This window comes from Macaca fascicularis, chromosome 11 (genome assembly GCF_037993035.2).
Source record: "Macaca fascicularis isolate 582-1 chromosome 11, T2T-MFA8v1.1".
In the NCBI taxonomy this organism is placed as follows: domain Eukaryota; kingdom Metazoa; phylum Chordata; class Mammalia; order Primates; family Cercopithecidae; genus Macaca; species Macaca fascicularis.
The window spans coordinates 59,217,718-59,243,103 of NC_088385.1; the positions used below are offsets into that span (position 1 = coordinate 59,217,718).

Consider the following 25,386-nt stretch of genomic DNA (forward strand, 5'->3'; position numbering starts at 1 on the left):
ACCACACCGTGAGTTAGTTACTAAGCCACAGACAGGAAAATGGGGAGCAGAGCAGTTAAGAGCAGCATCCCCAAGTCACACAGCTTGTGGCCGATCAGCTGGGAGTCCATCCTGTTCCTTCTGACTTCACCCTGCCGTGCTGTTCCAGAGCAGGGTAGTCCTGGTGAGGAATTGGGAATCTGCTGCCCATAACACATTCTGTCGTCCCTCTCCCTCAACCTTCCAACCTGTGGATTAGGACACTGGGACTCAAAGGTTTCTTGAGCCTCGGAAATTCTCAGTCTCACTGTGACATTTCACACTCCCTGTCCCCTTTTTCATAGTCCTGACTGTGGGCCCCAGAGTAGTGGAGAGGGGAGGGGTGCAAGGCGAGACCACAGGCCACGATGGAAGGCAGAGGGTTGGGTGAGGGGGTTCAATTGCAGGGTGTCAGGGGAAGAAGGCCACACTCTGCCCTGGACTGAGTCCACAGAGAGGGCCCAGGATGGTGTGATTGTTGATGGAGACACTCAGAGGCCCCACCAGAGAGCAGACTCACACTAGGGCGGGTGAGGGAGACAGTGGGCAGCGCCGCAGGGCAGGGGTCACTGCAGTAGTGGACGCAGCAGAGTCTCCCCACCATGTCCAGGCCAGAGGAGGGCTTCAGTGAGCGTGTTGGGTTCCTCGAGCCCAGGACCAGAGCTCAGGAGCAGTGGCCAGGGTGGTTCCTTGGATTCACTGTGGGTGGAAGGCAACTGTTCCCTGAGTCCCCCGAGTCCAGGGTTGCCCTCTGAGTGTGAGCTAGGACAGGACTCAGTCAAGACCTAGAGAGCTTGGTGGCATTTTATGAAAGTGGGTTCAGGAACTAGGGGGCATAAGGGAACAGGCAGTTGAGAAGGCTGTGATTTTCTTCGGAAGCAGTGAACTCCATCTTCACTTTGGCAGTGCAGTAGACAATCTCTACCTGCCTTTGGAATGTGTTTTGGCAGGTGTTGGGGGGGGGGGGGGTTGATAACTTTTCAAATTAAATACAGAAACCACCCTGTGAAGGCCTCAAAAAAGAACTCCATGCCTACCCCATCCCCATTTCCAAGCCATCTCCTCCTGTGTCCTTCTGGGGCTCAGCAATGTGTCCCCTCAGACTGAGGAAAAACACCAAAGAAAGAGCCACCTCTCCTCTGAGTGCACTAGCCTGGGCCTCTGCTGTGGGGCAGGGAATGTGGCGTCCTGGCTTAAGGAGCTTCAGTGTCAGCCATGACTGAAGACATGGAACAGAGATGTTCAGAGACAGGGAGATGGAAAAAGGGAGGTCGGAAGAGAAAGAGCAGGCAATATTAATAGATTGTCAAACAGAAAGAGTGGGAGAGGAAGAAGGGTGAAAAATACAGGACAGGAGGAGAAAAGGGGATTGAGAGAGAGGAGGTGCGGGGGGCGGCAGTGGGGAGAGGTGAGTAGAAAAAGAAGTGAGGGTGAAAGGTGAAAAAGGCAAGGTTAAAAGGAAGGAAAACTTTCCAGAAGAGAGGTGTGGCTAGCACAAGAGAAGAGGAATAGTCCTGAGCCTGGAGGATTATTTTGCAGGGATCTCATGGGGCAGTTCTTAATGCAGGAGAATTAAAATAGGCTTTTCATGGTGTATTTCTTGCAAACATTTTGGGCTGAGCTGCCTTCCCACACCCTCCCATGAACCTGCTTCCCTCCCACCCCTCTGTCATGGGGGCATTTCTGTTTAGGAACAGCAAGTCTAATATTGACTTAAATAAAGCAGACTTGAAAGAAATTTGGCTGTGAACTCTCATTCATTGCAGCTCTGGGCCATGGAGGGCTTTTGAGTTCTTGATAACATCATTCCATTCTATTATGAATAAACAAGAGTTGATCATATTTGAAGGGTGTTGATTTCTCACTCAAATATTCTGCTGGTGGGAGTTGTCAGGGGACTTGACTGGGGCCAGGGCAGGGGGAAGAAAGGAGGTGAGGAGGTGGTGTGTGTGGCAGGGTTTGCAAGACGTGTCCTGGCCTGAGCGGGAAAAGTGTTCCATCTGCAATGAGAAATGTGTGTGGAAACTTGGGCCTGCACTGCACTTGACCTCTCTAGGGCACCAAGGTCAGTTCTGAGGTCCTGGGAAGGACTGCATAAGAGGCCTTGTCTTGTGGTTGCTGTGAGTCTGGCTCAGACAGGAGGGGGAAGACCCTACTGCACCCCCTACTCTGGAAGTTTCTTAAGGGCAAAGTGCTAGCCCAGGTCCTGGCACAGAGCAGTTGAGTCAACGTTGGTTGGAATGGATGCCTGTGGACCCTGCAGGGCTCTGAGATGGGGAGCGGGTGGGGTACCTCTGTGGGGACCTTCTGGAGGCAGAGGGATGGACAGGATGACCTCACAAGCCACTTCCTGCTCCCTGTGCCTCCTGCTGTTGATTTTGTGTGTAGGATGTCAGCAAAGCATCAAACCTTGGGACTGGGAAGCTTGAGGGCTTGAGGGGAGTGGCAGCGGAGGCAGGTGGGGTGTGTGGCTCCCATGACTTCCTTGTGGACCATCTCTTGGAGACAATGAATATGTTGGAGCTACTGTGACTGCTGGTGGAGCTGATGCCACTGCTCCTGTTGTTGTGGCAGAGGCCACTACTGCGGCCACCCCCACCCACACAGAGGACGCTGCCCCCACTGGAACCTGTGCTCCCGAAGGAAGAGACCTCAGCTGTGGAGAGGGCACAAGGTATGTTGGCAGGCTTTTCCCATTTCCCATGACGCCTTTCCTGGGTGTCATCCCCATGCCTGCTCCCCTCCCGCAGTGCCTTGTTCCAGGCAACCCTCCCTCCCCTGAGAGCCTCGGGGAACACCTGAGCCAGTGTGAGACAGGGTGGGCACGGACTCACTACCCTATCACACGCTACCTCCTCATGAACCTCTGCAGAGGACATCGCCATGCTCAAGGCACATTCACAGCTGTGACCATGTGGATCTCAATGGGGCTGAGAGGACACTATTACTACAATCACTCCCATTTTGTAGAGGAGAAAATGAGGTGCAAAGAGATCAAGTGGCATACCCAAGTCCACGCCCACCAGAAGCCAAGGCTTTTAGCTCCTGTGCTCGGTTCATTCCCTTGTCTTGTAGGAGGCTCTCACATTGGATGGAAGAGGAGGCCTTGTATTCTGGAAGGGAGCCATAGACTCCTGTGTTGAAAGAGGCCTGAAGGCCACCTGGACAAGCCTCCCCCAGTACCAGAACCCCTCAATGACATTGCCAAGATGCAATTGTTCAGCTTCTGCTTCAATATTTTCAGCAACAGGAGCTCCCTACTTGGATGCATCTTTGCAAACCAGGTAAACATTTGGAAACGTCTCATTGATTTCCCCTCTTGGCGTCTGTTTTTCCTGGTGAGGCATTCCTGCCTCTCTGATGAGTTGGTTCCAGGCTCTTCCCAATCCTGGCAGGTCAACCTCTGTAATGTGATCTGACCCACACGGGTCTTTAAGGGGATTCTACTCCCATGACCAGGAGTCAGTGCTCCCATTAATGCTGCCTAGGATGCTGAGCTTTTACACACAGCCCCAGAGTCCTGGTGGGTCACTCTGTGAGGTCATTCCTGCTCTCCCTCCTGTGAGTTGAGGCCATGCCAAATCAGTTACTGTTGTATTTGTTGAATTAATATGCTTCAATTCTAAATATAGGTCTTTACAGTTAATCTGTTTAATAGCCTCTCGTTATTTGTGTTAGTTTGAGTTCCTGACAGCACTAGCTGAGAAATCAGGCATTCAGACTGGGGACCCACGATTGTTTGAATAGTCTTGTCCCATCACTGGGATCTTCTGGGACCAGCCCTGGGGGTGAGGGGTCACCTGCAGATTAATCTCCACAGTTTTTGTGGAGATTAAGCCAGAGTGGGGATTAAGTTGTTGAGTTCCTTAGTGACATGGAATGTGCCCCTTTTGAGTTCTCTCGACTTCACGGGGAAGAAGGGAACAAAAAGAGTCTCCGTAGAGCCTCCAAAAGGGTCTTCACGACATCCCTGCCCCTACCTGTTCATCTTTGATCCACCAGACCCTCATGAGTGATGCTCTCAGCTTCCATTGTGCCCCCTACTTTTCTACCATTCCAAGACATTGACTCACAGGTGCTCACGGCTCTGACATCTTCAGTGAGTCTGTGACCACTGGGCAGAGAAAGAGACATTTTGTTTACTCAGAGGTTAAGGGGCCCTGAGTTCTTCGTATTTAAAGTTATCAGCACAGAGTGTTTACATGTATCAGGCACTGTGCTTGGCAAACTCTCCCCTCAGCTCGTTAGCCTTGAGAAGCTCATGTGCACCTGTGAGGGAAATCCAGGAGAGAGAGCAAGCCACAAATACAGAGAGAAATGAGAAGAGGCAGCTGTGGCAGAGAGGTAGTGCGAGACTGTCAGCTTGTCGGGCAATTCCAGAGCCCCTGAGGCTTGTCCCAAGCATGGTTGCATTTGTTACAGGACTTGGGAGGAAAGGGTCTTGCTTAGAGTCCTTACCTTGACTCCTTTGACCCTCACCCCTGCCCTGGGTCCAACAGCTGCAGGATGCAGTAAGATCCTCTATGAACTTTAGGTTGAAAATATGAAAGAATTCCCTGAAGTGGATTTAATGCAAAGGAGGTTGGAGCTTCATCATCTTTAAAAATAAGATTGATTTCTGTCCCCCTTGGATAATTTGAGACTTAGCCAGAATAGAGAAAATGATGTTCTGAGGTCCTTTTCTTTTCTTTTCTTTTCTTTTTTGAGACGGAGTTTTGCTCTGTCTCCCAGGTTGGAGTGCACTGGCATGATCTCGGCTCACTGCAACCCCCACCTCCCAGGTTCAAGCTATTCTCCTGCCTCAGCCTCCTGAGTAGCTGGGATTATAGGTGTGCACAACCACGCCCCACTAATTTCTGTATTTTTAGTGGAGATGGGGTTTCACCATGTTAGTGTCTCGAACTCCTGACCTCAGGTGATCTGCCCACCTCGGCCTCCCAAAGTGCTGGGATTACAGGTGTGAGCCACTGCACCCAGCCCTCTGAGGTTCTTTCCAATGCCGAGCTTTTCTGGATTGAGAGTAAGTAAAGCAAACTAAGGTTTTGCCATTTACTCCTCCAGAAGAAAGTGCCTTTTTCACGTCCTTCAATCTAATCAAGTTGACAATATTAACCATTGCACTAGGTGAATGCGTATTTATATTCCTGGAAGACCACTCATCTGGGAGGCTCCTCTCTGCAGGAGCTGAGTGAGGCCCAGGTACAAGTCCACCTGGAGGCAGGAGCATGGATGGGAGGACACCTGGGAACTCAGCCCTAACTGCTTCTACAAGTTATCAATCTCATAGTGCAGCCTCTGCATTAATAGTTCAGCTCAGAGATCTCCATCTTGGTGGTGTGGAGTTCATCCTGTGCAGGCTAGCAGAGTGCTGTAGCTCCTTGTACTAGGAGGGAGGAGAAGCAGACCTTAGATGGGGGATGTGTGCAGTGGGCAGGGACAGCCAGGCCAGGGAAGAGAAGGCTGTGGCGTCCCATAGCCCCATAGGCTTTCATGTGTGTCTGACAGCCTCCCTGCTGGGCCGCCTCTGGCCCAATCAAATTCATCTGCATTTTCTCTTGGCTCTGTCCCTCACTTTCTATGCCCACTGGCTTCACCCTACAGCTGGACAGCTGTGGCTGTGCTCTTTCCCTTCTTCCTGTACCTGGCTTTCTTCCCTCTCCCTTGACACCATGTATCTCACCCTCCCAGACTCAGTATCATGCAGGGTGCCAATCACTTTTCCTTTTTTTGTATTTTCCTCAGCATTGCAACTTATCATCCCAATGACTCCCAGGGCAGAATGTTTGCTCTCATCTGGAAAATCCCATTCTGTGGCTTAGATCAAGCCTTTGTCCTCCAGCCCTTGGGCCCCAGACAGTTCCTCCTTTCTTCTCTGGATCCTGAAGCCTCCTCCACAAGGAGTTAAACTTTCCTCTTGTCCCCACCCTCCCTCTCTCTTCCTCCTGTTGGCACCGATGGCTGGAACTGTCCAGCTGTCCCTTGTCTTTCTGATACAGGGCATTGGAGATGTTTCCATCTTACTCTTGGCAGAGGGACTGACCACCTCTTGCCTTTAACTGGCTGTTCCCCAGGTCCTGACATGCTTCCCCCAGGTAACAAAGGGTGAGCCCCAAGCTGAACTTAGATCCCTTGACCCTATCAGACTGGGACATCTGAGAGGACATGGCTCTTAACTTGTTTGCCTTTGAAATCTTAGTTTTTTTGTGCTTGTTTAATGAACTTGACCTTGATGTCTCACTTTGGTTTAGTACCAGAACTCAGCCTTGGCCCTGCTGTTGTTGGCGATGTCTTCATGCTGGGCTTTGACTTCAATGATGATGCTATTTGGGTCCAAGTTGCAGTTGTTGTCCATCAACAGGAGGACCACAGAGATTTCAGAGATCTGGGCCTGAAGCTGAGCCAGCTTTTGTGGTTGGGTTCAAATGAGAGAGCTGAGGCAGAGTGTGCATGTGCATGTGTGCATGTATGTATGTGTGTATGTGTGCATGTGTATCCGTGTATGCATGCATGTGCATGTATGTGTGTGCATGCATGTGGGTGTGTGAGCATGTGTATGCATGTGTGTGTGGGGGGGGGCATGTTTTTGGAGGCTGTGACCTGCCCCCTAGAACAGACCTTGGCATTGAGGGTCTTGCACGGTTGGGATGGAGTGGCCTGTGTAGGCTGAAAGGGCTGGGAAGAACATTAGGGAGGTTGTTGAGTTTATAGCTGTTCTTTGTCATCAGCTCATCTGTGTGGAGGGAGCAGCAGCACATGTAACTCTAGCCAGAGTTCTCCAGAAGCCACTCCTTTTGTCACAGGAGCACACCATGTTGTGACCTGTCAGTATCACAGATGTCTCATGTTCTGAGAAAACACAGCCCTTCACACCAAATAAAGAAAATATCTTGTGAAAGAAAAATGAGTCAGAAGGAGCCAGAAAACTTGGCTACTTTCCAGTTGTGTTTCCCAATTTGGCTCCTCCCTGCTCCTCAGGGATAGGATGAGAAATGGAAATCAGCTGGAAATTGCAGAAAGGGCACCCAAATGACAAATTCAAGTCTTGTATCTGCCAATCACTTTTAAATAGCATCCTGGATCTCAGCAAAGCTGATCATAATACTGGCCTTGTATTAATTCGTGAAGATTAAATGACATCCAGATAAGATGGTCTGGAAACAGTAAACCCACAATTAATTTGTTAATGATCCCTTTTCAGGATCATCTAACTCAGTAGTTCTCAGAATGTGACCTCAAACCAGCAGCATCAGCATCACTGGAAACTTGATTGAAATGCAACACTGTGGGCCCAGCCCAGACTTACTAAATCAGAATTAGTGTTTAGCAAAACTACTAGAAGATTCTGATGCTCTTTAAAATTTGAGAATCAGTAGGCCAAAGCAGAAGTCTAAGTAAAAATATTCCTTTGCTCTCTTTATTAATGACTGATTCATATGTTCCCCGTTTCAACAAATTATTATTTTGTTACTGTGCTGCAGCTAATTTTTCCCAAATGGTTTTTCCTGGCTGTGGATACAGTTTGAAGGTCTCGGCCCTCAGGCTCGCTGGCCGTGGGCTAGTTCAGAATTGGGAGCCAATACCACCCTGGTTGTCAGCATTGAAGAGAACAAGCAGAGAGGGGGCTGGTTATCCCCCGTCAGCTGTAAGGTGGAATTAGAGCCCACCCAAACAATCAGAGCTGAAGCCCCAGGTCCTGGAACCATGCGACCAGCTTCTGTTGGGCATTACGTGTGTGTGACCCCTATGGGCATATCCCCTGTTCTTACCAGGCCTACCTGGAGGCACTCCACTCACTCTACACCCCACCTCGACACTGCTGGCTCTATCTTCACCACTCTCCCCTCTGCCCCAGTCACACTGTCCTCCTCCTGGCATTCCTGGATCACACCGGGGGAAATTTATACTTCCCATTCCTTCTTGCTGGAGCACTGCCCCCGCCCACCACACTTCCTGGCTGACATCCTCAATTCCTTCAAGTTTCTTGTCCAACGTCACCCGCCCATTGCCTATGATTGCTTTCTACTGTCATTTGTCTTCAGTGCCTCTGTAGCGTCTGAAATGGTACAGTGATTTATCTCTGTTGTGCCTTTATCCTGCACTATACCATAAGCTTTAAGAACTTATGGGCTCTGGGCTCCATTGTGTTTGCTCAGCACTGTGCCTGCAGCTCTGTGGAGGACACAAATGGAGAACCAGGCAATTGTGTTGCTTGCTTCCAGAAGCACCTGAGGGCTCACTAATTGCCACTTGATTTGTGTAATTGCATCACCCGGCAGTTGCTCTAGGAAGAGCAGCAAGTAAATTTGGGCAGGGCAAGATGAGCCAAGTTGCTCAGAAAGTTCTACAGAAATCCATATTTTAATGACAGGTGGCCCATTTTTCTGCCTGCCCAACAGAACATGCTTGATCCAAATGGTTAAGGCTGAATTTTTCATCTCTCCTGACCTGCCAGCCGCTCTGTGGAACCTCATTTTCTCCTGTGGTAGGGGAAGCGGCATCCGCCTTGCAATATGCAGATGGGATAAGGAGCAGAGAGAAGACCAGGGAAGGAGCCCACAGACTCTGTGCCCAGCTGGGGCTCCAACCTCCAGCCCCCAGTCCTTCTGTTGGAGGGGGCACCGGGCACTCTCATCACCTTGCAGAAAGTGCTCAGGAAGTTGGTCTCATCCATCAGGGCATCCACTTTGGCCTCCAGCCCCACCTTGTTTATGTAGGCAGCATCCATGTTCCACAGAACACACTATCACTCTGGGCCTTACCCTTCCAGGGATAACCAGCCCCCTCTGTCTGTGAATTAGGTGGAAGAGCTTCAGTTCCCAAGGTCAGAACAACTGTCTACTCCAGGCCATGGAGTAGAACTTGGCAGGGAGAGAGGGAGTAGAACTTCCAAACTGTGTGAAGACCTGGGCCTTCAGGGGTGCCCACCTGCTCATTAGCTCTGGTGCCACATGGAAGGATCTCCTGCGTCACCTCACATGGTGAGGACTACCCTGTCCTGGCCCCGGCCACCAAGCAGGAAGGCCCAGAACTCCGTGGAGCTGCTTCCGGAGTGCCCCGTCCTCCTGAGCATGACTGGGTGCCTGGAGACCCAGCCCAGGACAAGGCCCATTTTGTTTCCCGTCTCCACACCGGACTCCACACGGGGTGGGGGCTGGTGTTGGGATTTGCAGCTCAGACTCTGGAGTCCTGGGTCCTGACTCACTCCTGATTATCTAGGTAGCCCTGGGCAAGTGTCTTTACCTCTCCGAATTGTAGTTTTCCCACTGTTAAAGTAAGACCTACTTCTAGGCTTGCTGTGCAATTAAATAAGGCCTTGTATGAGGCCACTGGGAGCCGGGCAGGAGGAACTCTCTCCACTCACCTTGAGCACCACAAACTCATTCTCTGCCTCAGTGCACCTGTTGAGTTCTTCTTCATACCTGTGGGAAGGATCAATAAGTGGTTTGGGGTTGGAGTGGGTGCTAGGAGTTAGGTCAGACAGTGGAGTGGAGGTGGGCAGACAATGGCGGGTCTGCAGAGCAGCCTTAGCAAATCCTCCACTGTAGCCTGGCTCTCCTATGACACATATGGCCCCAAATCCCAAATCAAACAAACCACTAAACAAAACCCAAAACCAAAACAACAAGACAGATTCCCTCTCATTCTTTCTGAGGTTTCTTTTCTGACAGCTCGGCTCCTTGGAGTATTTGGGTCCCCTAAAGGGGCATATACATTTCCTTTTTTTTTTTTTTTTTTTAATGGTCTTGCTCCAACCCAGGGCAGGGAGGAGAGGAACTGGGAGAAAGGTCAGAGGCCGGCAGCCCCTCACCCCACAACACCCGCATTTCCCTTACTCTGTTCAGGCACACTAAACTGTGGCCTAAGAAGTAGAGACTTCAGGCCCATAGGAACCCTCTCTCCCAAAGCTTTCTCATTCTTCAATTTGCCTGTAGGCAGCAACCCCGCCCTGTCTGTTCCCCAGGGGCATGAGGAGGTGCCCCCCTGCTCACTGAGCTCTGGGAATGAAGTTTCGCTTCTATTCCAGGTGAACCATTCCCCACCCAACCTACCTGGGTGCATCAGCACACCCCACCCTTGTGGTGCTAGACAGCTGTGGTTTTGATCTCAGCTGCTCTACCCATCAGTCATATGACCTCTCAGAGAATCTTTCTCTACTACGTAATGGAAAGTTGTCATTCTTTTAAAACCAGAGTCTCATCACATGACTTACATGAAGCAGGATCTTCCTGGCTTTCATATTTCCTCTGCTGCTCCATAGGATCTGAGAAAATCTCTTGCCTGCCATTGAAATTTCAATATTGTACTTTCTCCCAGTGTTCTCTGGGAAAAGCAATTCGGTTTTCCTTATTGTTTCCTTGAGTTGCCTTTTAAAGAACTCTGAATGTCTCTTCTTTACCTAACTCCGTACAACTGTCCTCATCTTCCATGCGGCCCAGCTCACAGTCCCTCTGCTGAAGGGCAAGCATCACCTGGCCCTGCACGGGCCACTTTGATGCCACAGGAACATTGCCTGGCCGTTGACCAGGAGCACACTCTTCAACAGATGCCCTGCCATATCCCTGCGCTGTGCCTCCTTCCTTTTCAACCCTAAGCTTTAGCCTTCTCCTCCAGGAAGCCTTCTTGGATTGAAACACTGTTAGTCCATGCTTGCATACATGTTATAAATTACCGATCTGCACTTGCTTCTTTTGTCTGCGTCTGTATCACTACACATACATCCCTAATCATAAATACAATAAACATAGCTAACACTTATTAACAACTTACTATGTGCCAGGCACTGTGAACCCTACCAAGCACCTTACATGCAAGTTTTGATTTAATAATCTCAGTGCTCTTGTGAGATGGGTACTATTGATGTTTCTTTTAATAGATAAAGAACCTGGGGCTTAGAGAGGTTAGTTTTCTTAAGGTCATTCAGCCATTAAGTGATTGAGCCAAGATCCTAAAACCACTGACTCTGAAGTCTATAGTGCTGTCCGGCAGAACTTTCCATGATGACAGAATTGCTCTGTATCTGTGTTCATTACAGGATCCATTAGCCACGTGTGGCCATTGAACACCTGAAATGTGGCATGTGTGACTGAGGAACTGAATTTTAAATTTTATTTAATTTTAATTAATTTAAATTTAAATACTCACGTGTGGCTTCTGGCTCCTGGCTACTATGCTGGATAGCACAACCCTAAAACCTGAACTTGTGCTATAGTATACAAACAGTGTTAACCAAAACTCAGGATCCAGTTACTAATTTTGGTTAGACCAAGATAATTAAAAATAATTGGAACCAGAAAAATAAGAAATAAAAATAAGCAAAAGCAATAAAATCAATAAATTTGTATCTATAGGCGTTAGTATTTGAGCATCTCATGTTTAGCGGGGTGGGTGTGTGTGTGTGTTTGTGTGTGTGTGTGTATGTGTGTGTGTATGTGTGTATATGTGTGTGTGTGTGTGTATGTGTGTGTGTGTGTTTGGGGGTATGTGTGTGTGTATGTGTGTGTGTGTGTGTGTGTATGTGTGTGTGTGTGTGTGTGTGTGTTTGTATGTATGTGGTTCTGGGAGAAGGCAGCAAATGTGTCTCTTTCTTTTTTGTTCTCCAGCCTCGTGGCCTGGATTGGAGTGAATATGTGAACACTGTGCAAATTAGCAGTGAGATTTACTTGCATTCATATGAGAGTAAGATTCTATGGGATTCATTCTTAACTCCCGAGTTGCCACTTTGTGTCTTCTTTGGTATGCTATCTCAGAGCCTTACTTTCCTCATCTGCAGAGTTTGAAGAATGTTGTGTGTATCATGCTTTTTGTACTTATGTTAGGTATCATCATCTACGATCCCAGCCCTTCACTAAAGCCTCAGCATTCTTGGCCACAGGGTGGGTCCCAGCTCTCTTGATACTTTTATGTTTATTTCTGATTCCACCTCTGTGCCCTAAGTGTGTTCCATTTCTCCACTGGACTGGACATTTCTGGAGAGCACAGGCTGTTTCTCCTGCCCCATCTGACCTCCCCTGGAGCCCCAGGGCAGGGCCCTGGCCCAGGCACTGGCTGAGTCTGCTCCCTTGTTCTTGAAGTCCCCTACCACGTCCTGGATGTTCTTTAACTCCACATCCAGCCTCCCCTCCCCTCCACCCAGGCAGTCCAGCTGCTGCCTCATGTTGTTGATGTGGGCAACAAACATGGGCTCAAAATTGGCCCTGATGATGCTTTGGTCTTGCAGGAAGCTCCATTTAGTCACCAGGACTTTGTTCTCCTGTTCCAGAAACCACACCTGCCCCAGCCAGAGGTAAGAGACTGAGAGAGCTTCCATGCAGGAGCCTCCCAGAAGGCTCTGGGATATGGGATCCCTAACAGTCCAGGGAGGTTCTGCACAACCTGGACCTCAGAGTCCAGGCGGCAGCCTCTTTCTCCTCTTCCTCAGCCTGGAAGGAGCCTGGAACGTAGAGAGCCAAGCAGATGTTGGGGCAATGGGCTTGGGAGACAAATGGTTTGGTTTGGAGAGGGAAGAAGCAGGAAGAGTCAGAGGGTCTGGCACCAACCAGGTGCATGTGTGGTAATTCAAGAAAAGAACACTCCACCATCATGTTACCGGGTAAAGTTTTGAATTCCATTAAACGGGCAGGAGGTCCTTGGCAGAAAGTTTAACATGTCCATTTTCTTTCTGACATGATCTCTCTAGACCTAGAATCTGGACTCAATTGCCCATATACTCTGGGAATGCTGCAATGGGTCACACTGGAGTTGAACTGCGAGGACCCTGGTATGTCCCCAGCCATGTCCATCATGAGCCATGTGGCCTTGGGCCAGCCCCCACGTCCCTTCCTCTCTCTGCTCTCTTGAGTCCTTTGTGGTCTTGTGCAGCCAATTTGGGTTTCTTGAATAACCCTCATCTCACCTCAATGTGGGAGACAGACTTGGGAAATACACACAATTTTCCCCCTTAAACAAAGTTCCCAGGACAAGGTATGGGGATTGGGGTCTGGAGCAGACGTGGGGCAAGCCTGAGGGTTTTCGGGCCCCCTACCCACCCAGGCTCTCAGCCACACATTGCGGACACTCCTGTAGCCTCTCGTCTGAACTCCCTTCTCTATTCCCAGGTCTTGGGCTCTGAACCCAAAGCCACTAAATTATGCTCCCTCCCATTCTATTCACTTATGATTTCTAAAAATTCATTTATTGGAGATTCAGTCTGTGCCGCACCACATGGCAGGTCAGCCACAAGCATGATTTCATTTGATTCTCATAATAACTTTGTGAGGGTGGATGATAAAAATAACGACGATTTTGAATATTTTTTGAGCAGCCACTATGGGTAGCTGGTTTCCATGTATCTTCTTTAATCTGAAATAGCACTACAGGGGTCATTGTTATGATTCTTGTTTGACAAAGGAGGTGATTGAGGCACAGTGTAGTTAGGCACCTTGGCTGAGGTCACGTAGCTAGTGAGCACTGCGGCCATTGTCAGAACCCTGACTCCCGGTCCCATGCCCTGAATCATTGCACCCCACACAGATGGGAAAATCAGGCCAGAGAGGAGAGGCATTTTGGCCAGTGGAGAAAGCCTCAAGATGTCACTCCGAATTCCTGTCCCGCCACTTCTCTCCTCTCTCAGTCTGAACTTGCCCTTACCCCAACACTGGGGACTTCACAATTGTTCTCAGTGTCATTTCCCTCCTTCCTGCCATCCTCCCCCTCCCATCCATTCCAAATTTTAGCCCCTGGTTTTACACTCATCTTCCCTCCTGATTCAAGGCCTCCCTCTCCCCCTACTTCACTTCCTGCTCCTTCACCCTGGACAAAGGTGTTTTAGAACCCTGGCTCCCAAGTAGCTTACATCAGTCCTGAGCTTAGTCCCGAGCAATGAACCCACTCCCTCCAAGCCCATATCGACTGCCCCACTCTGGGTGAGCCCACTGGGCTATGCCCCAGCTCAGGCCTGATGGGAGGGGTCCAGGAGACTGTAAACTCAGGAATGTGGGAGCTTCCTGGATGTCTCACTGCTGCCTGCAATTATGGGCTAAATGGCTCCTCTCCTTGGTGAAAGCGTTGCTCCCAGGGCTGCCTTTTAACTCTTCTTCGTGGCCTGTTATTTCTCTGCTGGGTCTGCAAGTTTGAAGCTGTCAGGGAACAATCAGCCCCTCTGCTGGGCCGCCCACCCGGCGTCGGCATTCTGGAACACTGGTTTGGAACAGGGACGGCACCAACAGAGCAGGGAGGCCAGTCTGGGCTTCTCCCAGTAGCTCCAGCTCCCCAAACAATGCATGCCAAAGAGAGGGAAAAGGAAGTCTGGCCAGCCCTGCACTCCCTGCTCCTCTGCAGCCCGCCCTCCCTTCCTGCCAGCCAGCCTTCTTAGCTCAGAGGGAAGGGGCCAGGGCTGATGCCTCTGAGCACTGCTTGTGTGAGGCCTGTTCTGGGAGCAGGCCTGGGGGAGGAGGAGAATTACTTTGGGTCCGTCACCATTCCAAACAGAGGACCAGACAACAAACAGGTGACACATGCATTTAATAGACACATTCCAGGGAGGGAACAGAAGGAGCGCTCACTCCCAACAGGCTGCTTATAAACACGATGAGACAGGTGGGTGACAACCTAGCGTTGAGACAGACTCCCCAACCTCTGCATCTGGAGGGAGGGAGGGAGGTGGAGCTGGAGGAGGACTTTCCAGCTGCCTGGGCCTCACAAGATAGGCTGAATGAGAGCCTCGGGAGAGAGCAGGTTTTGGTTTTACATGTGTAGCAGACAGGTGCTGCCGGCAGTCTGGGCACTGTCAGGAGGGAGAAGCTAGCTTAGGCCTGGGAATGGGGTGTAGCCAGTACTCCAGGCTCCCAGCAGCACAGGTGCACCTTACAAGGAGAGAGGAAGGAGGAGGACCCAGGTGTCCAGGTGTGACTGCAAACAGGCCTCAAGGCAGGGGAGAGGGAGCCATGTGGCTCTCTTAGTGCTTGTAGCTCTTCCGGCTGGAGGATGTGGTAGAGACAAACTTGACACTAGAACCACTGCCCCCTAGGCCCCGGTTGCTGGTGGCACTGAAACCAGAACCTCCCAGGCCTGCACCCAGGCTATGCCCGCCACTGGTGGTGAAGGAGTAGCCGCTGCCCCCACCGAGGCCCAGGCTTCCACCTCCAATGCCGCTGCCGCTTCCATAGCCACTGGAAAGAGTGGAGGTGACCACAGCTGCCGGGAAGAAAGGAGGTGTGGTCAGATCAAGTGCAGGAGAGAAGACAGTGGGAGTGTCAGGGCCTGTGCCCTGGAGTCCTTTGGTGGGGAGGGGTGGTCTCATCAGCCAGCAGTTTGCCTCCTTCCAATATCCCCTGCTTAGTGAGATCACTGCCATATGCCTTGGCTTGTGTTCCTGAGCTGCAGCTCCAGGCAGCCTCTCAGGCAGGAATGGCTTCCTCCTCCCCTTCTAGAACCTACTGGAGCCCTCTCCTCCTGGAAGCAGCTCCAGTCCACCTGCTTTCCCTTTGATCTTCCTGCTGTGCCATCTGGGCCTGTCTCCCTCTCTGGGCCTGACTCCAGAGTTTCTCTTCCTTCTAGTTGCTCATCGGGGGAGGGGCACACTCCTCTTCCCTCAGGGTCCCCCAGCCCCACACTCAGAATCACAGAGTGGAGGCTGGAATATTCTTGATGGATCAAGTGACAGATTAACCTGTTGGCCAGTCAACTGTGCCCCAGTTCTCCTCCCAACCTATTCTTCTCCTAATTTACAACTCATCCCCTTACACATTCTAATACCCTACTTAGGGTTCTGCAGAAGGAAAATCAAATAAAAAAAATAGACTCCGTTACAGAATGAACCGTGTCTTTCAAAAACCTATGGTGAAGTGTTAACACCAGCATCCGTGAATGCAGTCTTATTTGGAAATGGGATTGTTGCAGGTACAACCAAGTTAAGATAAAGTCTGTAGGGTGGGCTCTGATCTAACATGACTGGTGTCCATACAGAAAGAAGGAAGACATTCATCTGAAGCCACAGACACACAGGCACACGGTCATACAATCACAGAGACAGAGTGGAGGGATGCAGCCACAAGCCAAGAAACACCGAGGATGGATGGCCACTGCCAAAGCTAGGAGGAGGCTGGAGGGGGACTGGGCCACCATGTTCCAGGACTCCATCTGGTTTGGAGAGGGGATAGCGCCACCCTGCCTGACATACAGAGCAGGAGGTTGGCCTGGGCTCCAAGTTTCAGAGGGAGCAGGGCCCTGCTAACCCCTAATTTCAGCCTCCGGAACTGTGAGACAAAACATTTCTGTTGCTTTAAGCTACCTGACTGGTGGTACTTTGCTGCAGCAGACCTGGAAAACTAATACAGACAATGAGGTGTTTTCAAGAGAAAAGGAGCTTCAAGGTTATGCTTGAAGGTCTGTCCCCAAAATTAGCTTAGAGGGTCTCCGGCACCACCAGACAAGGACATCAGGGAAAAAGGACACCTGGGTGGTTCAGACGGCTTTGCCTTCTAGAATCATTGGCTAATATAATCAATTGCCCTTATGAATGCCCATCAAGAAAACCAAACCCAAACTGATTTGTAGAGGGTGAGTTGTAAGAGTCATTTCTGTTGCCCTTGTGATGCCAGCACTGAGCTCTGTGAGTGACCACTTCTCTCACCAGCACAGGGCCATGCCATCTTGTTAATAACTCTCCTGTTTTAGAGCTACTGTACCTAACTGTCATATTTTATGCTGCCCTCACTGCTTTGAAAACCCTTGGCATCTTTCTGCAGATATACTCTGCAGAACTGAGCCAAGCAGTGGAGCTTCTTCAAAAATGGTTTGGGAGACAAGCTGCCTAGTTGGCAATGCTCTTGTCTGCAGCATAAAGGCTCCCTTTAAAGGTCCAAGCCAGACCAGGAATTGTCATAAATCCTGTCTACATCAAATGCTCACTTCTGTGCTGGGCTTGCAGCCCCAACAAAAAAGGCAGGGAATTCTGGCAGGGAGGAGATGTGGCCAGGATCTTTTAAACCCACTCAGAACAATGACAACAAATCTCCCATCACCCCTTCTGTGACACCCTCACTCTCAAAGAGGAAAGAACTGTGACATCAAAGACTCTCCTAATATGGCTTGCTTTGTAAGGGACTCAAAACCTCCAACCTTCTCCAAATGAACTCTGTCTGTGAGGTCCCTTCTAACCCCTCATATCTTCACCCTCCTGCAGGCCCACCACATCCCCATCCCCTCTACCACACACACTCCAAATGGCACAAGAAGGATGTCATACTCACAAATGTTAACTGGAGAAACTCCCTCTCCACTCAACCTGATTGGGAAGAGCGGGGAGAAGAAAGGTTACCAATGTGGCCAGCAGCTTATGGGCCTTTGCAATGACACTTTTGTAATTGTTTTCAAAGCATTTAAACATACTTTATTATTTTTATTGCAGAAGTAATACAGGTTGAAATTATTTGAGAACTAGTAATATTAAAGATAATATTAATAATCTAATGAATAAAATAAGATGGAGTTTGAGGTTCATAGGAGCAAAAATCTATAATCTCAGAAATACATTTTTTGGTTTAAACTAGTTAGATGCCTTAGGGAAATTAAAAGTAATCATACAATGGCATCAACTGGATAGGAAGGGCCTGTCCTATAATAAGATTTGTCTCTCAACAAGGGTCCATTGTCAAGCACTGAGCCAGCGCAGAGCTTATTATACATAAGTGTGGAGAGGAGTCTGAGTCATAAAAATAACAATAGTAATATCAGTTTATTATTATCTTAGTAACCAAGTAACTTTGCTTTAGCATCTTCAGGACAGAACTGGCATTCATTCATAAACACATACTGAGAATCTTAACAAGAGCTAACAGTTGTTGAGTATCTGTTACCTATATCACACCACTCAGTTCTCTCAACAACCTCATGAGGTAGGTATTATTCACTCACTTTTGTAGAGGGAGAAATGGAAGCTCAGACAAGTTAACTAACTTGCCCATAGTCACAAAGCTGGATTTGAAGCCAGATTCATCTGACACCAAAACCTATGTCTTTGGCCACGAAGCAGAATGATAGCTAACATTTATTGAACACGCTGTGTACCATGCATTGTTCTAAGAGCTTTGTGTGTATTCCCCTGTTTTAACCCTTTTAATAATGTGAGAATTTAGAACTATTGTTATTCACATTTTATTGGGTGAGAACACTGAGACATGGAGAGGTTAAGTAATCTGCTCTTGGCTACACAGCTTCTAACTGGTAGAGCACAAAACTCCCATGAAGCTTTGCAGATCATGTAATCTGACCTTTTCATTTTATCATTGAAGAAATTGAGGGCCAGAGAAGGGAGACTGACTTTCCCAAGGTTATATAGCTACTTAGTGGTAGATATGTAAGCCCAAATCCTAGGACTGTTTGTTTTCAGCCTATGGCCTTTTAGACCACATTTTGAGAGCTGCCATGTAACCAGATGTCTCCTTTGGTAGAATTCATTTACTTAGACCTGATCAGGTTTTAGGTTTCCATGGGGGTACTAATTGTAGTTGCACCTCAAATGATTTACTAGCCTGGAAGGAAATTAAAATTACTTTTTTTTTTTTTTTTTTTGCCATAGCCCAATTCTGAGCTGCATTTTCTTCCAGGAGAAGAAGGGGCTGCAACAGCCTGAGCCCCTAGGAATGCCCAGGAAGCTGGGGGGAACTCAACTTGCTTTGAGGATGAAGTTGGTGCATCTATCTCACCTGCACTCCTCGCCCTCCAGCAGCTTGCGGTAGGTGGCGATCTCCACGTCCAGGGCCAGCTTGATGTTCATCAGCTCCTGGTACTCACGCAGGAGCCGAGCCATATCCTGCTTGGCCTTCTGCAGAGCCTCCTCAAGGTCCACCAACTTGGCCCGTGCATCCTTGAGAGCCAGTTCTCCACGCTGTTCTGCATCAGCAATGGCTGTTTGCAAGCTGGAGCACTGTAAGGACAGGAGGAAACCATGAATCCTGCTGACAGCCCATGGAGGTGTGGTGCTTCTTGGGGAGGAGTTCTTAAAGATGGCAGAATGGCCCAGAAGAAATGAGCATTTGAGGAGCTCTTGGCCCTGCCAAAACTTTACCTGCTTCTTGACGCTGTCGATCTCAGCTCTCAGCCTCTGGATCATGCGGTTCATTTCAGAGATCTCTTGTTTGGTGTTTCGAAGGTCATCCCCATGTCTGCCTGCTGTGACCTGCAGCTCCTCATACTGAGAGAACCAGAGCAAACTCAGTCACTGAGTCAAATGCCTGGCCCGGGCACTCGCTGTGCACACAGACTCACCCTGGGTGCCACAAGCAGGCTCATTTATTCCTGGTCATTCACTCCTTCCCCCTGAAGCTTACAGTTTATTGGGGGACATAGACATTAATTGAATCAGCATATGATCAAATGTATAGTTCCACACTGAGATAAGTGCCCTTAGGAAATGAACAGTGTAGTGAAGGAATCTGACCTAGAGTTGGAAGTGGGGAGTGGTGGTCAGGGAAGTCTCTCCAGAGATGGAGATGCCTGAGCTGTGGTCTGAAGGATGAGAAGGAGGGACCTAAGTGACCAGCTGTGGGGGAGAACATTCCAGACAAAGGAAACAGCCTGCATGAAGGCCCTGGGTCAGGAAAGGAACATGGTGAGTTCTAGGAGTGAGATGGTGATTTGGTCACTATCCCTGGGGAGTTTCTGGTCACAAAGCATGCATCCAGACCAACTGTGCCCATGAATTTTGGTAGCCCACCAAACACCAGAGCTGGGGAAACAGGGAGGAGATATGGGGGAACGGTGTGGGATGGTACAGAGGCTGTGGAAGGCACAATTTTGAAGTCTTTGTAAAAGTATTTCCAATCTCAGGTAGTTCTCAATCTAATGGTGCATATCCAGGACACAGGACACATGAATTTAAGAGCGATAATTACACCCTGTCTCCTTCAGCAGACTGAAGTGAAATGTACACCCTTCCCCAACACAAGGAGATCCCCTGCCCGAGTCAAGATCTGTGAGGTTCTTGAAAGTGCTGACGAGCTCAGCTTCCTGTTTCTATACACGATTAAATGGAGCAACAACCCAACAACATGAGGAATTGTTTGCTATCGATTTCAACCACTTCACCTTGGGGTTAAGTGCATCATGTTTCCTCTCACCGTCAAGGCGCTGCCTCTGCGCTGTGGACCCCTGGCCCCTGCTACCCACCTTCCTTTCCACCACACTCCTGACCAGACAGGACTGAGGCAGTGCATGGAGCAGGCAAAGAGTAGGAACCAGCTTGTAAGTGAGCAGCTGCCCCAAGAGGGGTCTGGATTTGGCAGGGAGCTGGTATCGTGGGTCACCTGTACCCTTCCAAAGCCAAACATCTTTGTGGCTGTCTGAGCTCTGGGAAGTAGCTGTTTGTGTTTATCCCAGCCTTCCTCTTCCTGACGTAAACTCCCTTGCTTGTTTCTGCCTGCCAGCTCCTTGTTCAGCCTTAAATCTCTCCCCACTCCTCGGCAATCTTTTGTCCCTCATGGCTTCCCAACTGGACAAAGCTCCCACGTCTTCCTGGAAGCTTTTTATTCATGCTATCTTTTCCCTTCCATGATTGTCTATTCACTTCATGGCCTTCCAGAGCTTGGGTTCTCTGTTTGCAGTTTATTCATTTGCAACCCTGTAACCTTGATTGGCATACAGCAGGAGCTCAGAAAATATATAGAGAATAAATAAGCCTTTTAGAAACTGCTTCATGATTGTGTCTCAGTTGTCCTGGTGTCTCACTCTGCTGCCACCCAGATCTTGAGGAATATGGGGCCGGTGGATGTCCCGAGCTCCCAGCATTGGGTTGATCACATATTAGTGTGCCTGGTTGGGCTTCCACATGCATTTTAAGCTAAGTTTTCATAGCATCAAAGACATGCCTGCTAAGTTGAAATAAACGAATGTGCTCACACATTTCCTGAGGTTGAGTTAAGTGATAATGTGGAGCCTCAGAGAACACTAACCCTGGAGCCTATCATGCAGGTGTCCATGCTCACCTTGGTCTGGTACCAGGACTCAGCCTCGGCCCGGCTGCGGTTGGCAATGTCCTCGTATTGCGCTTTGACCTCGGCGATGATACTGTCCAGGTCCAGGTTGCGGCTGTTGTCCATGGACAGCACCACTGACGTGTCACTGACCTGGGTCTGCAACTGGGACAGCTCCTGCAGGGCGGTAAACTCAGCATCACCAAGGCATAAGAAGAAGGATCTTAAATCTTCATGGTTGACTACCCATCTAGGTCAGGAATCCTTTCCTTGGTATTCCTGGAAGATTCTCCCAGCTGTTCCCTAGGTATTCCCATTCATCCCCAAAGATCAGTGTGGTGAAAGTCTTTCCCAGCCTTGCTTCTCAAGGCTCCCATCTGTGTGCTTTCCCTGGGCGTAAGGATGGATAAGCATCTTCTGAATTAGAATTGCACAGATTTGAATGTGACATATGTCTGTTCAGTCTGCCAGCATAAAAGCCTTCTTCAAGAGCATCAGGGGACATCTGGGACCCTGCTTCCCCCTGCGCAGTGTGACTCCATCACTTTCCACCTCTCTCTCTCTTTCCACAGACCCAGGTCTCTGCCTTCGGAGGGTTAGCGCTCAGAAGGAGGCATCTTCAAAGGGCAGGAAGCCCCCTGACCAATGAGCTGAGGGGTAGCTTGCTTTTTTTTCTTTTTAAATACTTTTCAGGGAAGGGGAAGGGAACAGGTATGTCTTGATTCCTTGGGAAAGTTACCCAGTGACCTTGAATTTGGGAATCAGTACTCTCTCCTTGCTAGATGTTGTCCTTTCATGGGATGAGGGAGTTCGGGGGAGAAGCATCAGAGCTGGGATAGTTTAGTATGATAAGGCTCCAAGCAGTTCTCCCTGGTCCCCTTATCCCCAAGCCCCAGCTTGAAGTATCCAGGCAAGATGTTGGGCAGAGGCACTGAGTAAATGAATGACACAATGCATCATCCTTTTCTTTCCAGGCCCCAGACCTAGGAGGGACAGAAATACTTGCAGACTCTTACTGCATCAAAGACTGAGTGGAGGAAGTTGATCTCCTCAGGCAGAGATTTGACCTTGGCCTCCAGCTCCACCTTGTTCATGTAGGTAGCATCTACGTCCTGGAACGACAGCACAGGATGCTTCTTTGAGTCTGCAGCCCCAAGCACTTAGCCCAAAAGAAGCTGAGCAGATTTCTCCCTAGCCCATCTAGTTTGGATTTTAGAAAACTCTGTGTCTGGGGGATTTGGGGTTGGGGATGGGTGATTACTAAGAACTGGGACTTGAATCCCTGAGCTCACAGAAACCCAAGTAGGGCTAATGGGGCCATCAACGTAGAGGGAACATGTTAGGAGGTTTGAACCCTGCAGATATTCTCATGGTTGATGTGACATTTTTTTGGTGGCCCAAGGGTCAGAAGTCAGGTTACCCGACACTCCAGATTCTGTTTTAAACCTTTTCCTTTGAGAGACATCCCCACTCACCTTTTTCAGGGCTACAAATTCATTCTCAGCAGCCGTGCGCTTGTTAATTTCATCTTCATACCTATAAGGACAGAGGAGGGGGTGTGCTGTTGAGTAAGTTTGCATTGAACTCTTCCTGGGCTGGTGTAGCAAGAGTTAAGAGCCCTCGAATCATTTTCAGCTCTTCCGCTGACCTGGGCGTGACTTTGGGTGATTCGCCTAACCTCTATTTCTCCCTCCATAAAAGGGGGATAATTTCTTCTGCTAGTTTTTAATAAACTTTTCTAAGAGTAGAAGGTGAGCATGGAACTTAAAGGAATAGAAAAATGTACTTAGGCAATTCCATCTTTTGATAGATATGCAATGCCAATCTTTAAAATGGTTTTCCACCTCAAGTGTCTGCTGAAATCGTGGAGTAAACTTTATCTGTTCAGCAGGCTCTTTCAGGTACATTTTGATATATTTTCACTGAACCTCAGGGTGGCCCCCGAGAAGTATGCTTTTTGTAACTAGGGGTAGCTCAAGCTCAGAAATAAGGGCAAGCTGGCTAACGGGTTAGCCTGGGCCAAATCCCTTTCCACTGGATACCTCACCTACTGCAGCCTGGATGATGTGCAGTCAAAAGTTGCCCCCCACAAGGAAGGTCAGATTGCCTCCTTTAAACTCTTCCTTGCTACCTCTCTTCACTCCACAGTGAATGCCATCCTGGAAATGCAAACCATCCCAGTAATTGAGCCCATGTCCAATGGAATTAAACAATATACTGACTGTGAAATTACATTATGATTTCTAGAGTGAGTAGCAATGTTTTGTCGGATGATGCTGATACCCCTTTGTAGTCATGTGGACAAAAGGAATAGGATCTTCATCAATAGAGATGCACGAGATGAAGGTCCTTGTGTTACCCCACACAGTGCTGTCTCCACCTTGAGGGATAACAGCTACAGTTCCAAAGCTCCCAGCTGATACTGGCATTTGCTCCTTTGCACCTCTCTGATCCTCATACAAAGGACCCTTAGGATGGCTGTGTGTGGCCAGAAGCTAGTGTTCCACTTACCTGACTTTGAAATCTTCCACAACATCCTGCATGTTCCTCAGCTCAGCTTCAAGCCTGCCCCTCTCGGTGGTGATGCTTTCCAGCTGCCGTCGGAGCTCACTGATATAGGAATCAAAGAGGGGCTCTAGATTCTGCCTCACGGTCCTGGAGCCCTGCTCCTGCAGGAGGGCCCACTTGGTCTCTAGGACCTTGTTTTGCTGCTCCAAGAACCTCACCTGGAGGGAAGAAGAGAGAATGAAACCTTGAGAAGTTGGAGAGGCAGAGTCAGACACTCCTATTCATAAGGGAGAGAAGAAAAAGATATATTTTTTTCACGTGGCACCCATTGACAATAATGTAACTGACAACTCCAACCCAGAAGGAGGCAGTCCATGGAGCTACCAGAAAGTTCCCTAGGGCTTGCATAGGATTTGGGTGGTGGGGCCTAGAGGCTTCTGTTGGCTGCTTTTGGGTTAAATTTCTCAATACCACCTACTCTGGGTTAGGGTAGTTTGCTGAGCAGCAACTCTCCTGTAGAGAATCAACTAAACTCTTCCCTTGGTGTTGACTGAACCAGCCCGCGTGGTTGTGAAAGAGAGGAAATTTTTGCCAAGTCCTGTGGGGCAAGCTGGCCTGACTTGGAAGGGTCTCAGCCCCTGGGAGGCCTTGCTGAACAGTGCTCATTCCCACAGTGGAGTCGTTTCATTATTGCTCTCCCACCGTGGGATGGCCCTTCCAAGAGTTTATTCGATCCCAACCCCAAGGGGGTGGATGAAGCCCCTGCTCACCTTGTCGATGAAGGAGGCGAACTTGTTGTTGAGGGTCTTGATCTGCTCGCGCTCCTCGGCCCGTACCCGCTGGATGGTGGGGTCGATTTGCAGGTTGAGAGGAGTCAGGAGACTCTGGTTGACGGTGACCTCTTGGATGCCTCCAGGGGGACACACAGGGAAGCTGGGGCCACTGAAGCCTCCTCCAACTCCACCCCCATAGCCAAATCCACTGTTGACTCCAAACCCACTGCTGGCCCTGCCACCAAAGCCACTTCGGAAACTGCTGCCACACCCACTGATGGAGACCCGCTTGGCACCCCCCAGGTTGTAGAGGCTGCAGCTTCCAAAGCTGGCCCCAGCACTGCTGATCCTTCCCAGGCCCCCATTCCCCGCTGCAGAGCGGGCCACAGAGACAGAGCTGAAGCGGGAGCGGCCAGTTGCTGGGGTGGTGGCCGAGGTGGTGCTGAAGCCCCTGCGGCTGCCAGACTGGAAGGTGATGGAGGACTGCCGAGACATGGTGGGTGAGGAAGTCTGGTGAGAAGGCACCTGAGGTGAGCTGGTGCAGGCAGTGGAGAAGACAGGTGGCTGGGGAGCCCTGAGCCCATGACTTTTATGAGCATCCTGCGGGGGCGGAATGGAGAGGGCCTTCTGATGGCATCCCCTGGGCATCCGCCAACCCTGAGCTCACACTCGACATCCCTCGGGAAATGGTGTAAGGGCCACTCGCTGGTTCCCTGGCACCCCCTCCCCACAACGTGCAAACTCCTTTCCAGTTGCAACTTGATCAGCAGATGAGTAAGAAGCAAATTAATTGCTTTCCGTCATGTGCTAATGATGCATCTTGTAAAGCACTCAGCAAACACTGCCTCATTTCTAAACCGCTTTCTTAGGCCTGGGACCAACTCCTTCCTGTCCAAACATCTTGTGTTAATACAAGCCACTGTGCTTCACTGTTTCCTTGGGGTGCTTCCTATTCCCTAAGCATTTTCTCAGCAGCTACTGCCTGGTTCCCCAAGCCCCATCAAGCTATCTTTCCAGACCTTAAAGGTCCTGCTCTGTAATCATCTTCCTTAGTAATCCACCCCTCTTTGATGGCCCCTTTATTCTGCTCTTAATTTTCCATATCTATTGTGTAGGTCACACACGTGGTTTTCTGGAGC

General features: G+C 49.5%; 1 protein-coding gene across 1 annotated transcript; it reads right to left on the reverse strand.

Annotated features, from left to right (window-relative positions):
- Window positions 1–14,500: 14,500 nt before the first annotated feature.
- Window positions 14,501–24,809, reverse strand: KRT75 (keratin 75). The gene is made up of 9 exons (XM_005570930.5): window positions 24,245–24,809; window positions 23,478–23,692; window positions 22,442–22,502; window positions 21,983–22,078; window positions 20,979–21,143; window positions 19,064–19,189; window positions 18,702–18,922; window positions 17,247–17,281; window positions 14,501–15,189 (listed from the first exon to the last, which is right to left on the reverse strand). Exons 1-9 carry the CDS (start codon window positions 24,740–24,742, stop codon window positions 14,951–14,953), a joined length of 1,656 nt encoding a protein of 551 aa, XP_005570987.4. The 5' UTR covers window positions 24,743–24,809; the 3' UTR covers window positions 14,501–14,950.
- Window positions 24,810–25,386: the final 577 nt, after the last annotated feature.

What these genes read in the sequence shown, in the direction of transcription:
- KRT75 (XM_005570930.5), bottom strand. Translation starts at nt 24,742, where the DNA reads ATGTCTCGGCAGTCCTCCATCACCTTCCAGTCTGGCAGCCGCAGGGGC. An exon ending in TCGCCTCCTTCATCGACAAG is followed by an intron (nt 23,693 to 24,244) that starts GTGAGCAGGGGC and finishes TCTTCCCTCCAG; the next exon opens with GTGAGGTTCTTGGAGCAGCA. An exon ending in AGTTTCTCCAGTTAACATTT is followed by an intron (nt 15,190 to 17,246) that starts GTGAGTATGACA and finishes TCTTCCCGGCAG; the next exon opens with CTGTGGTCACCTCCACTCTT.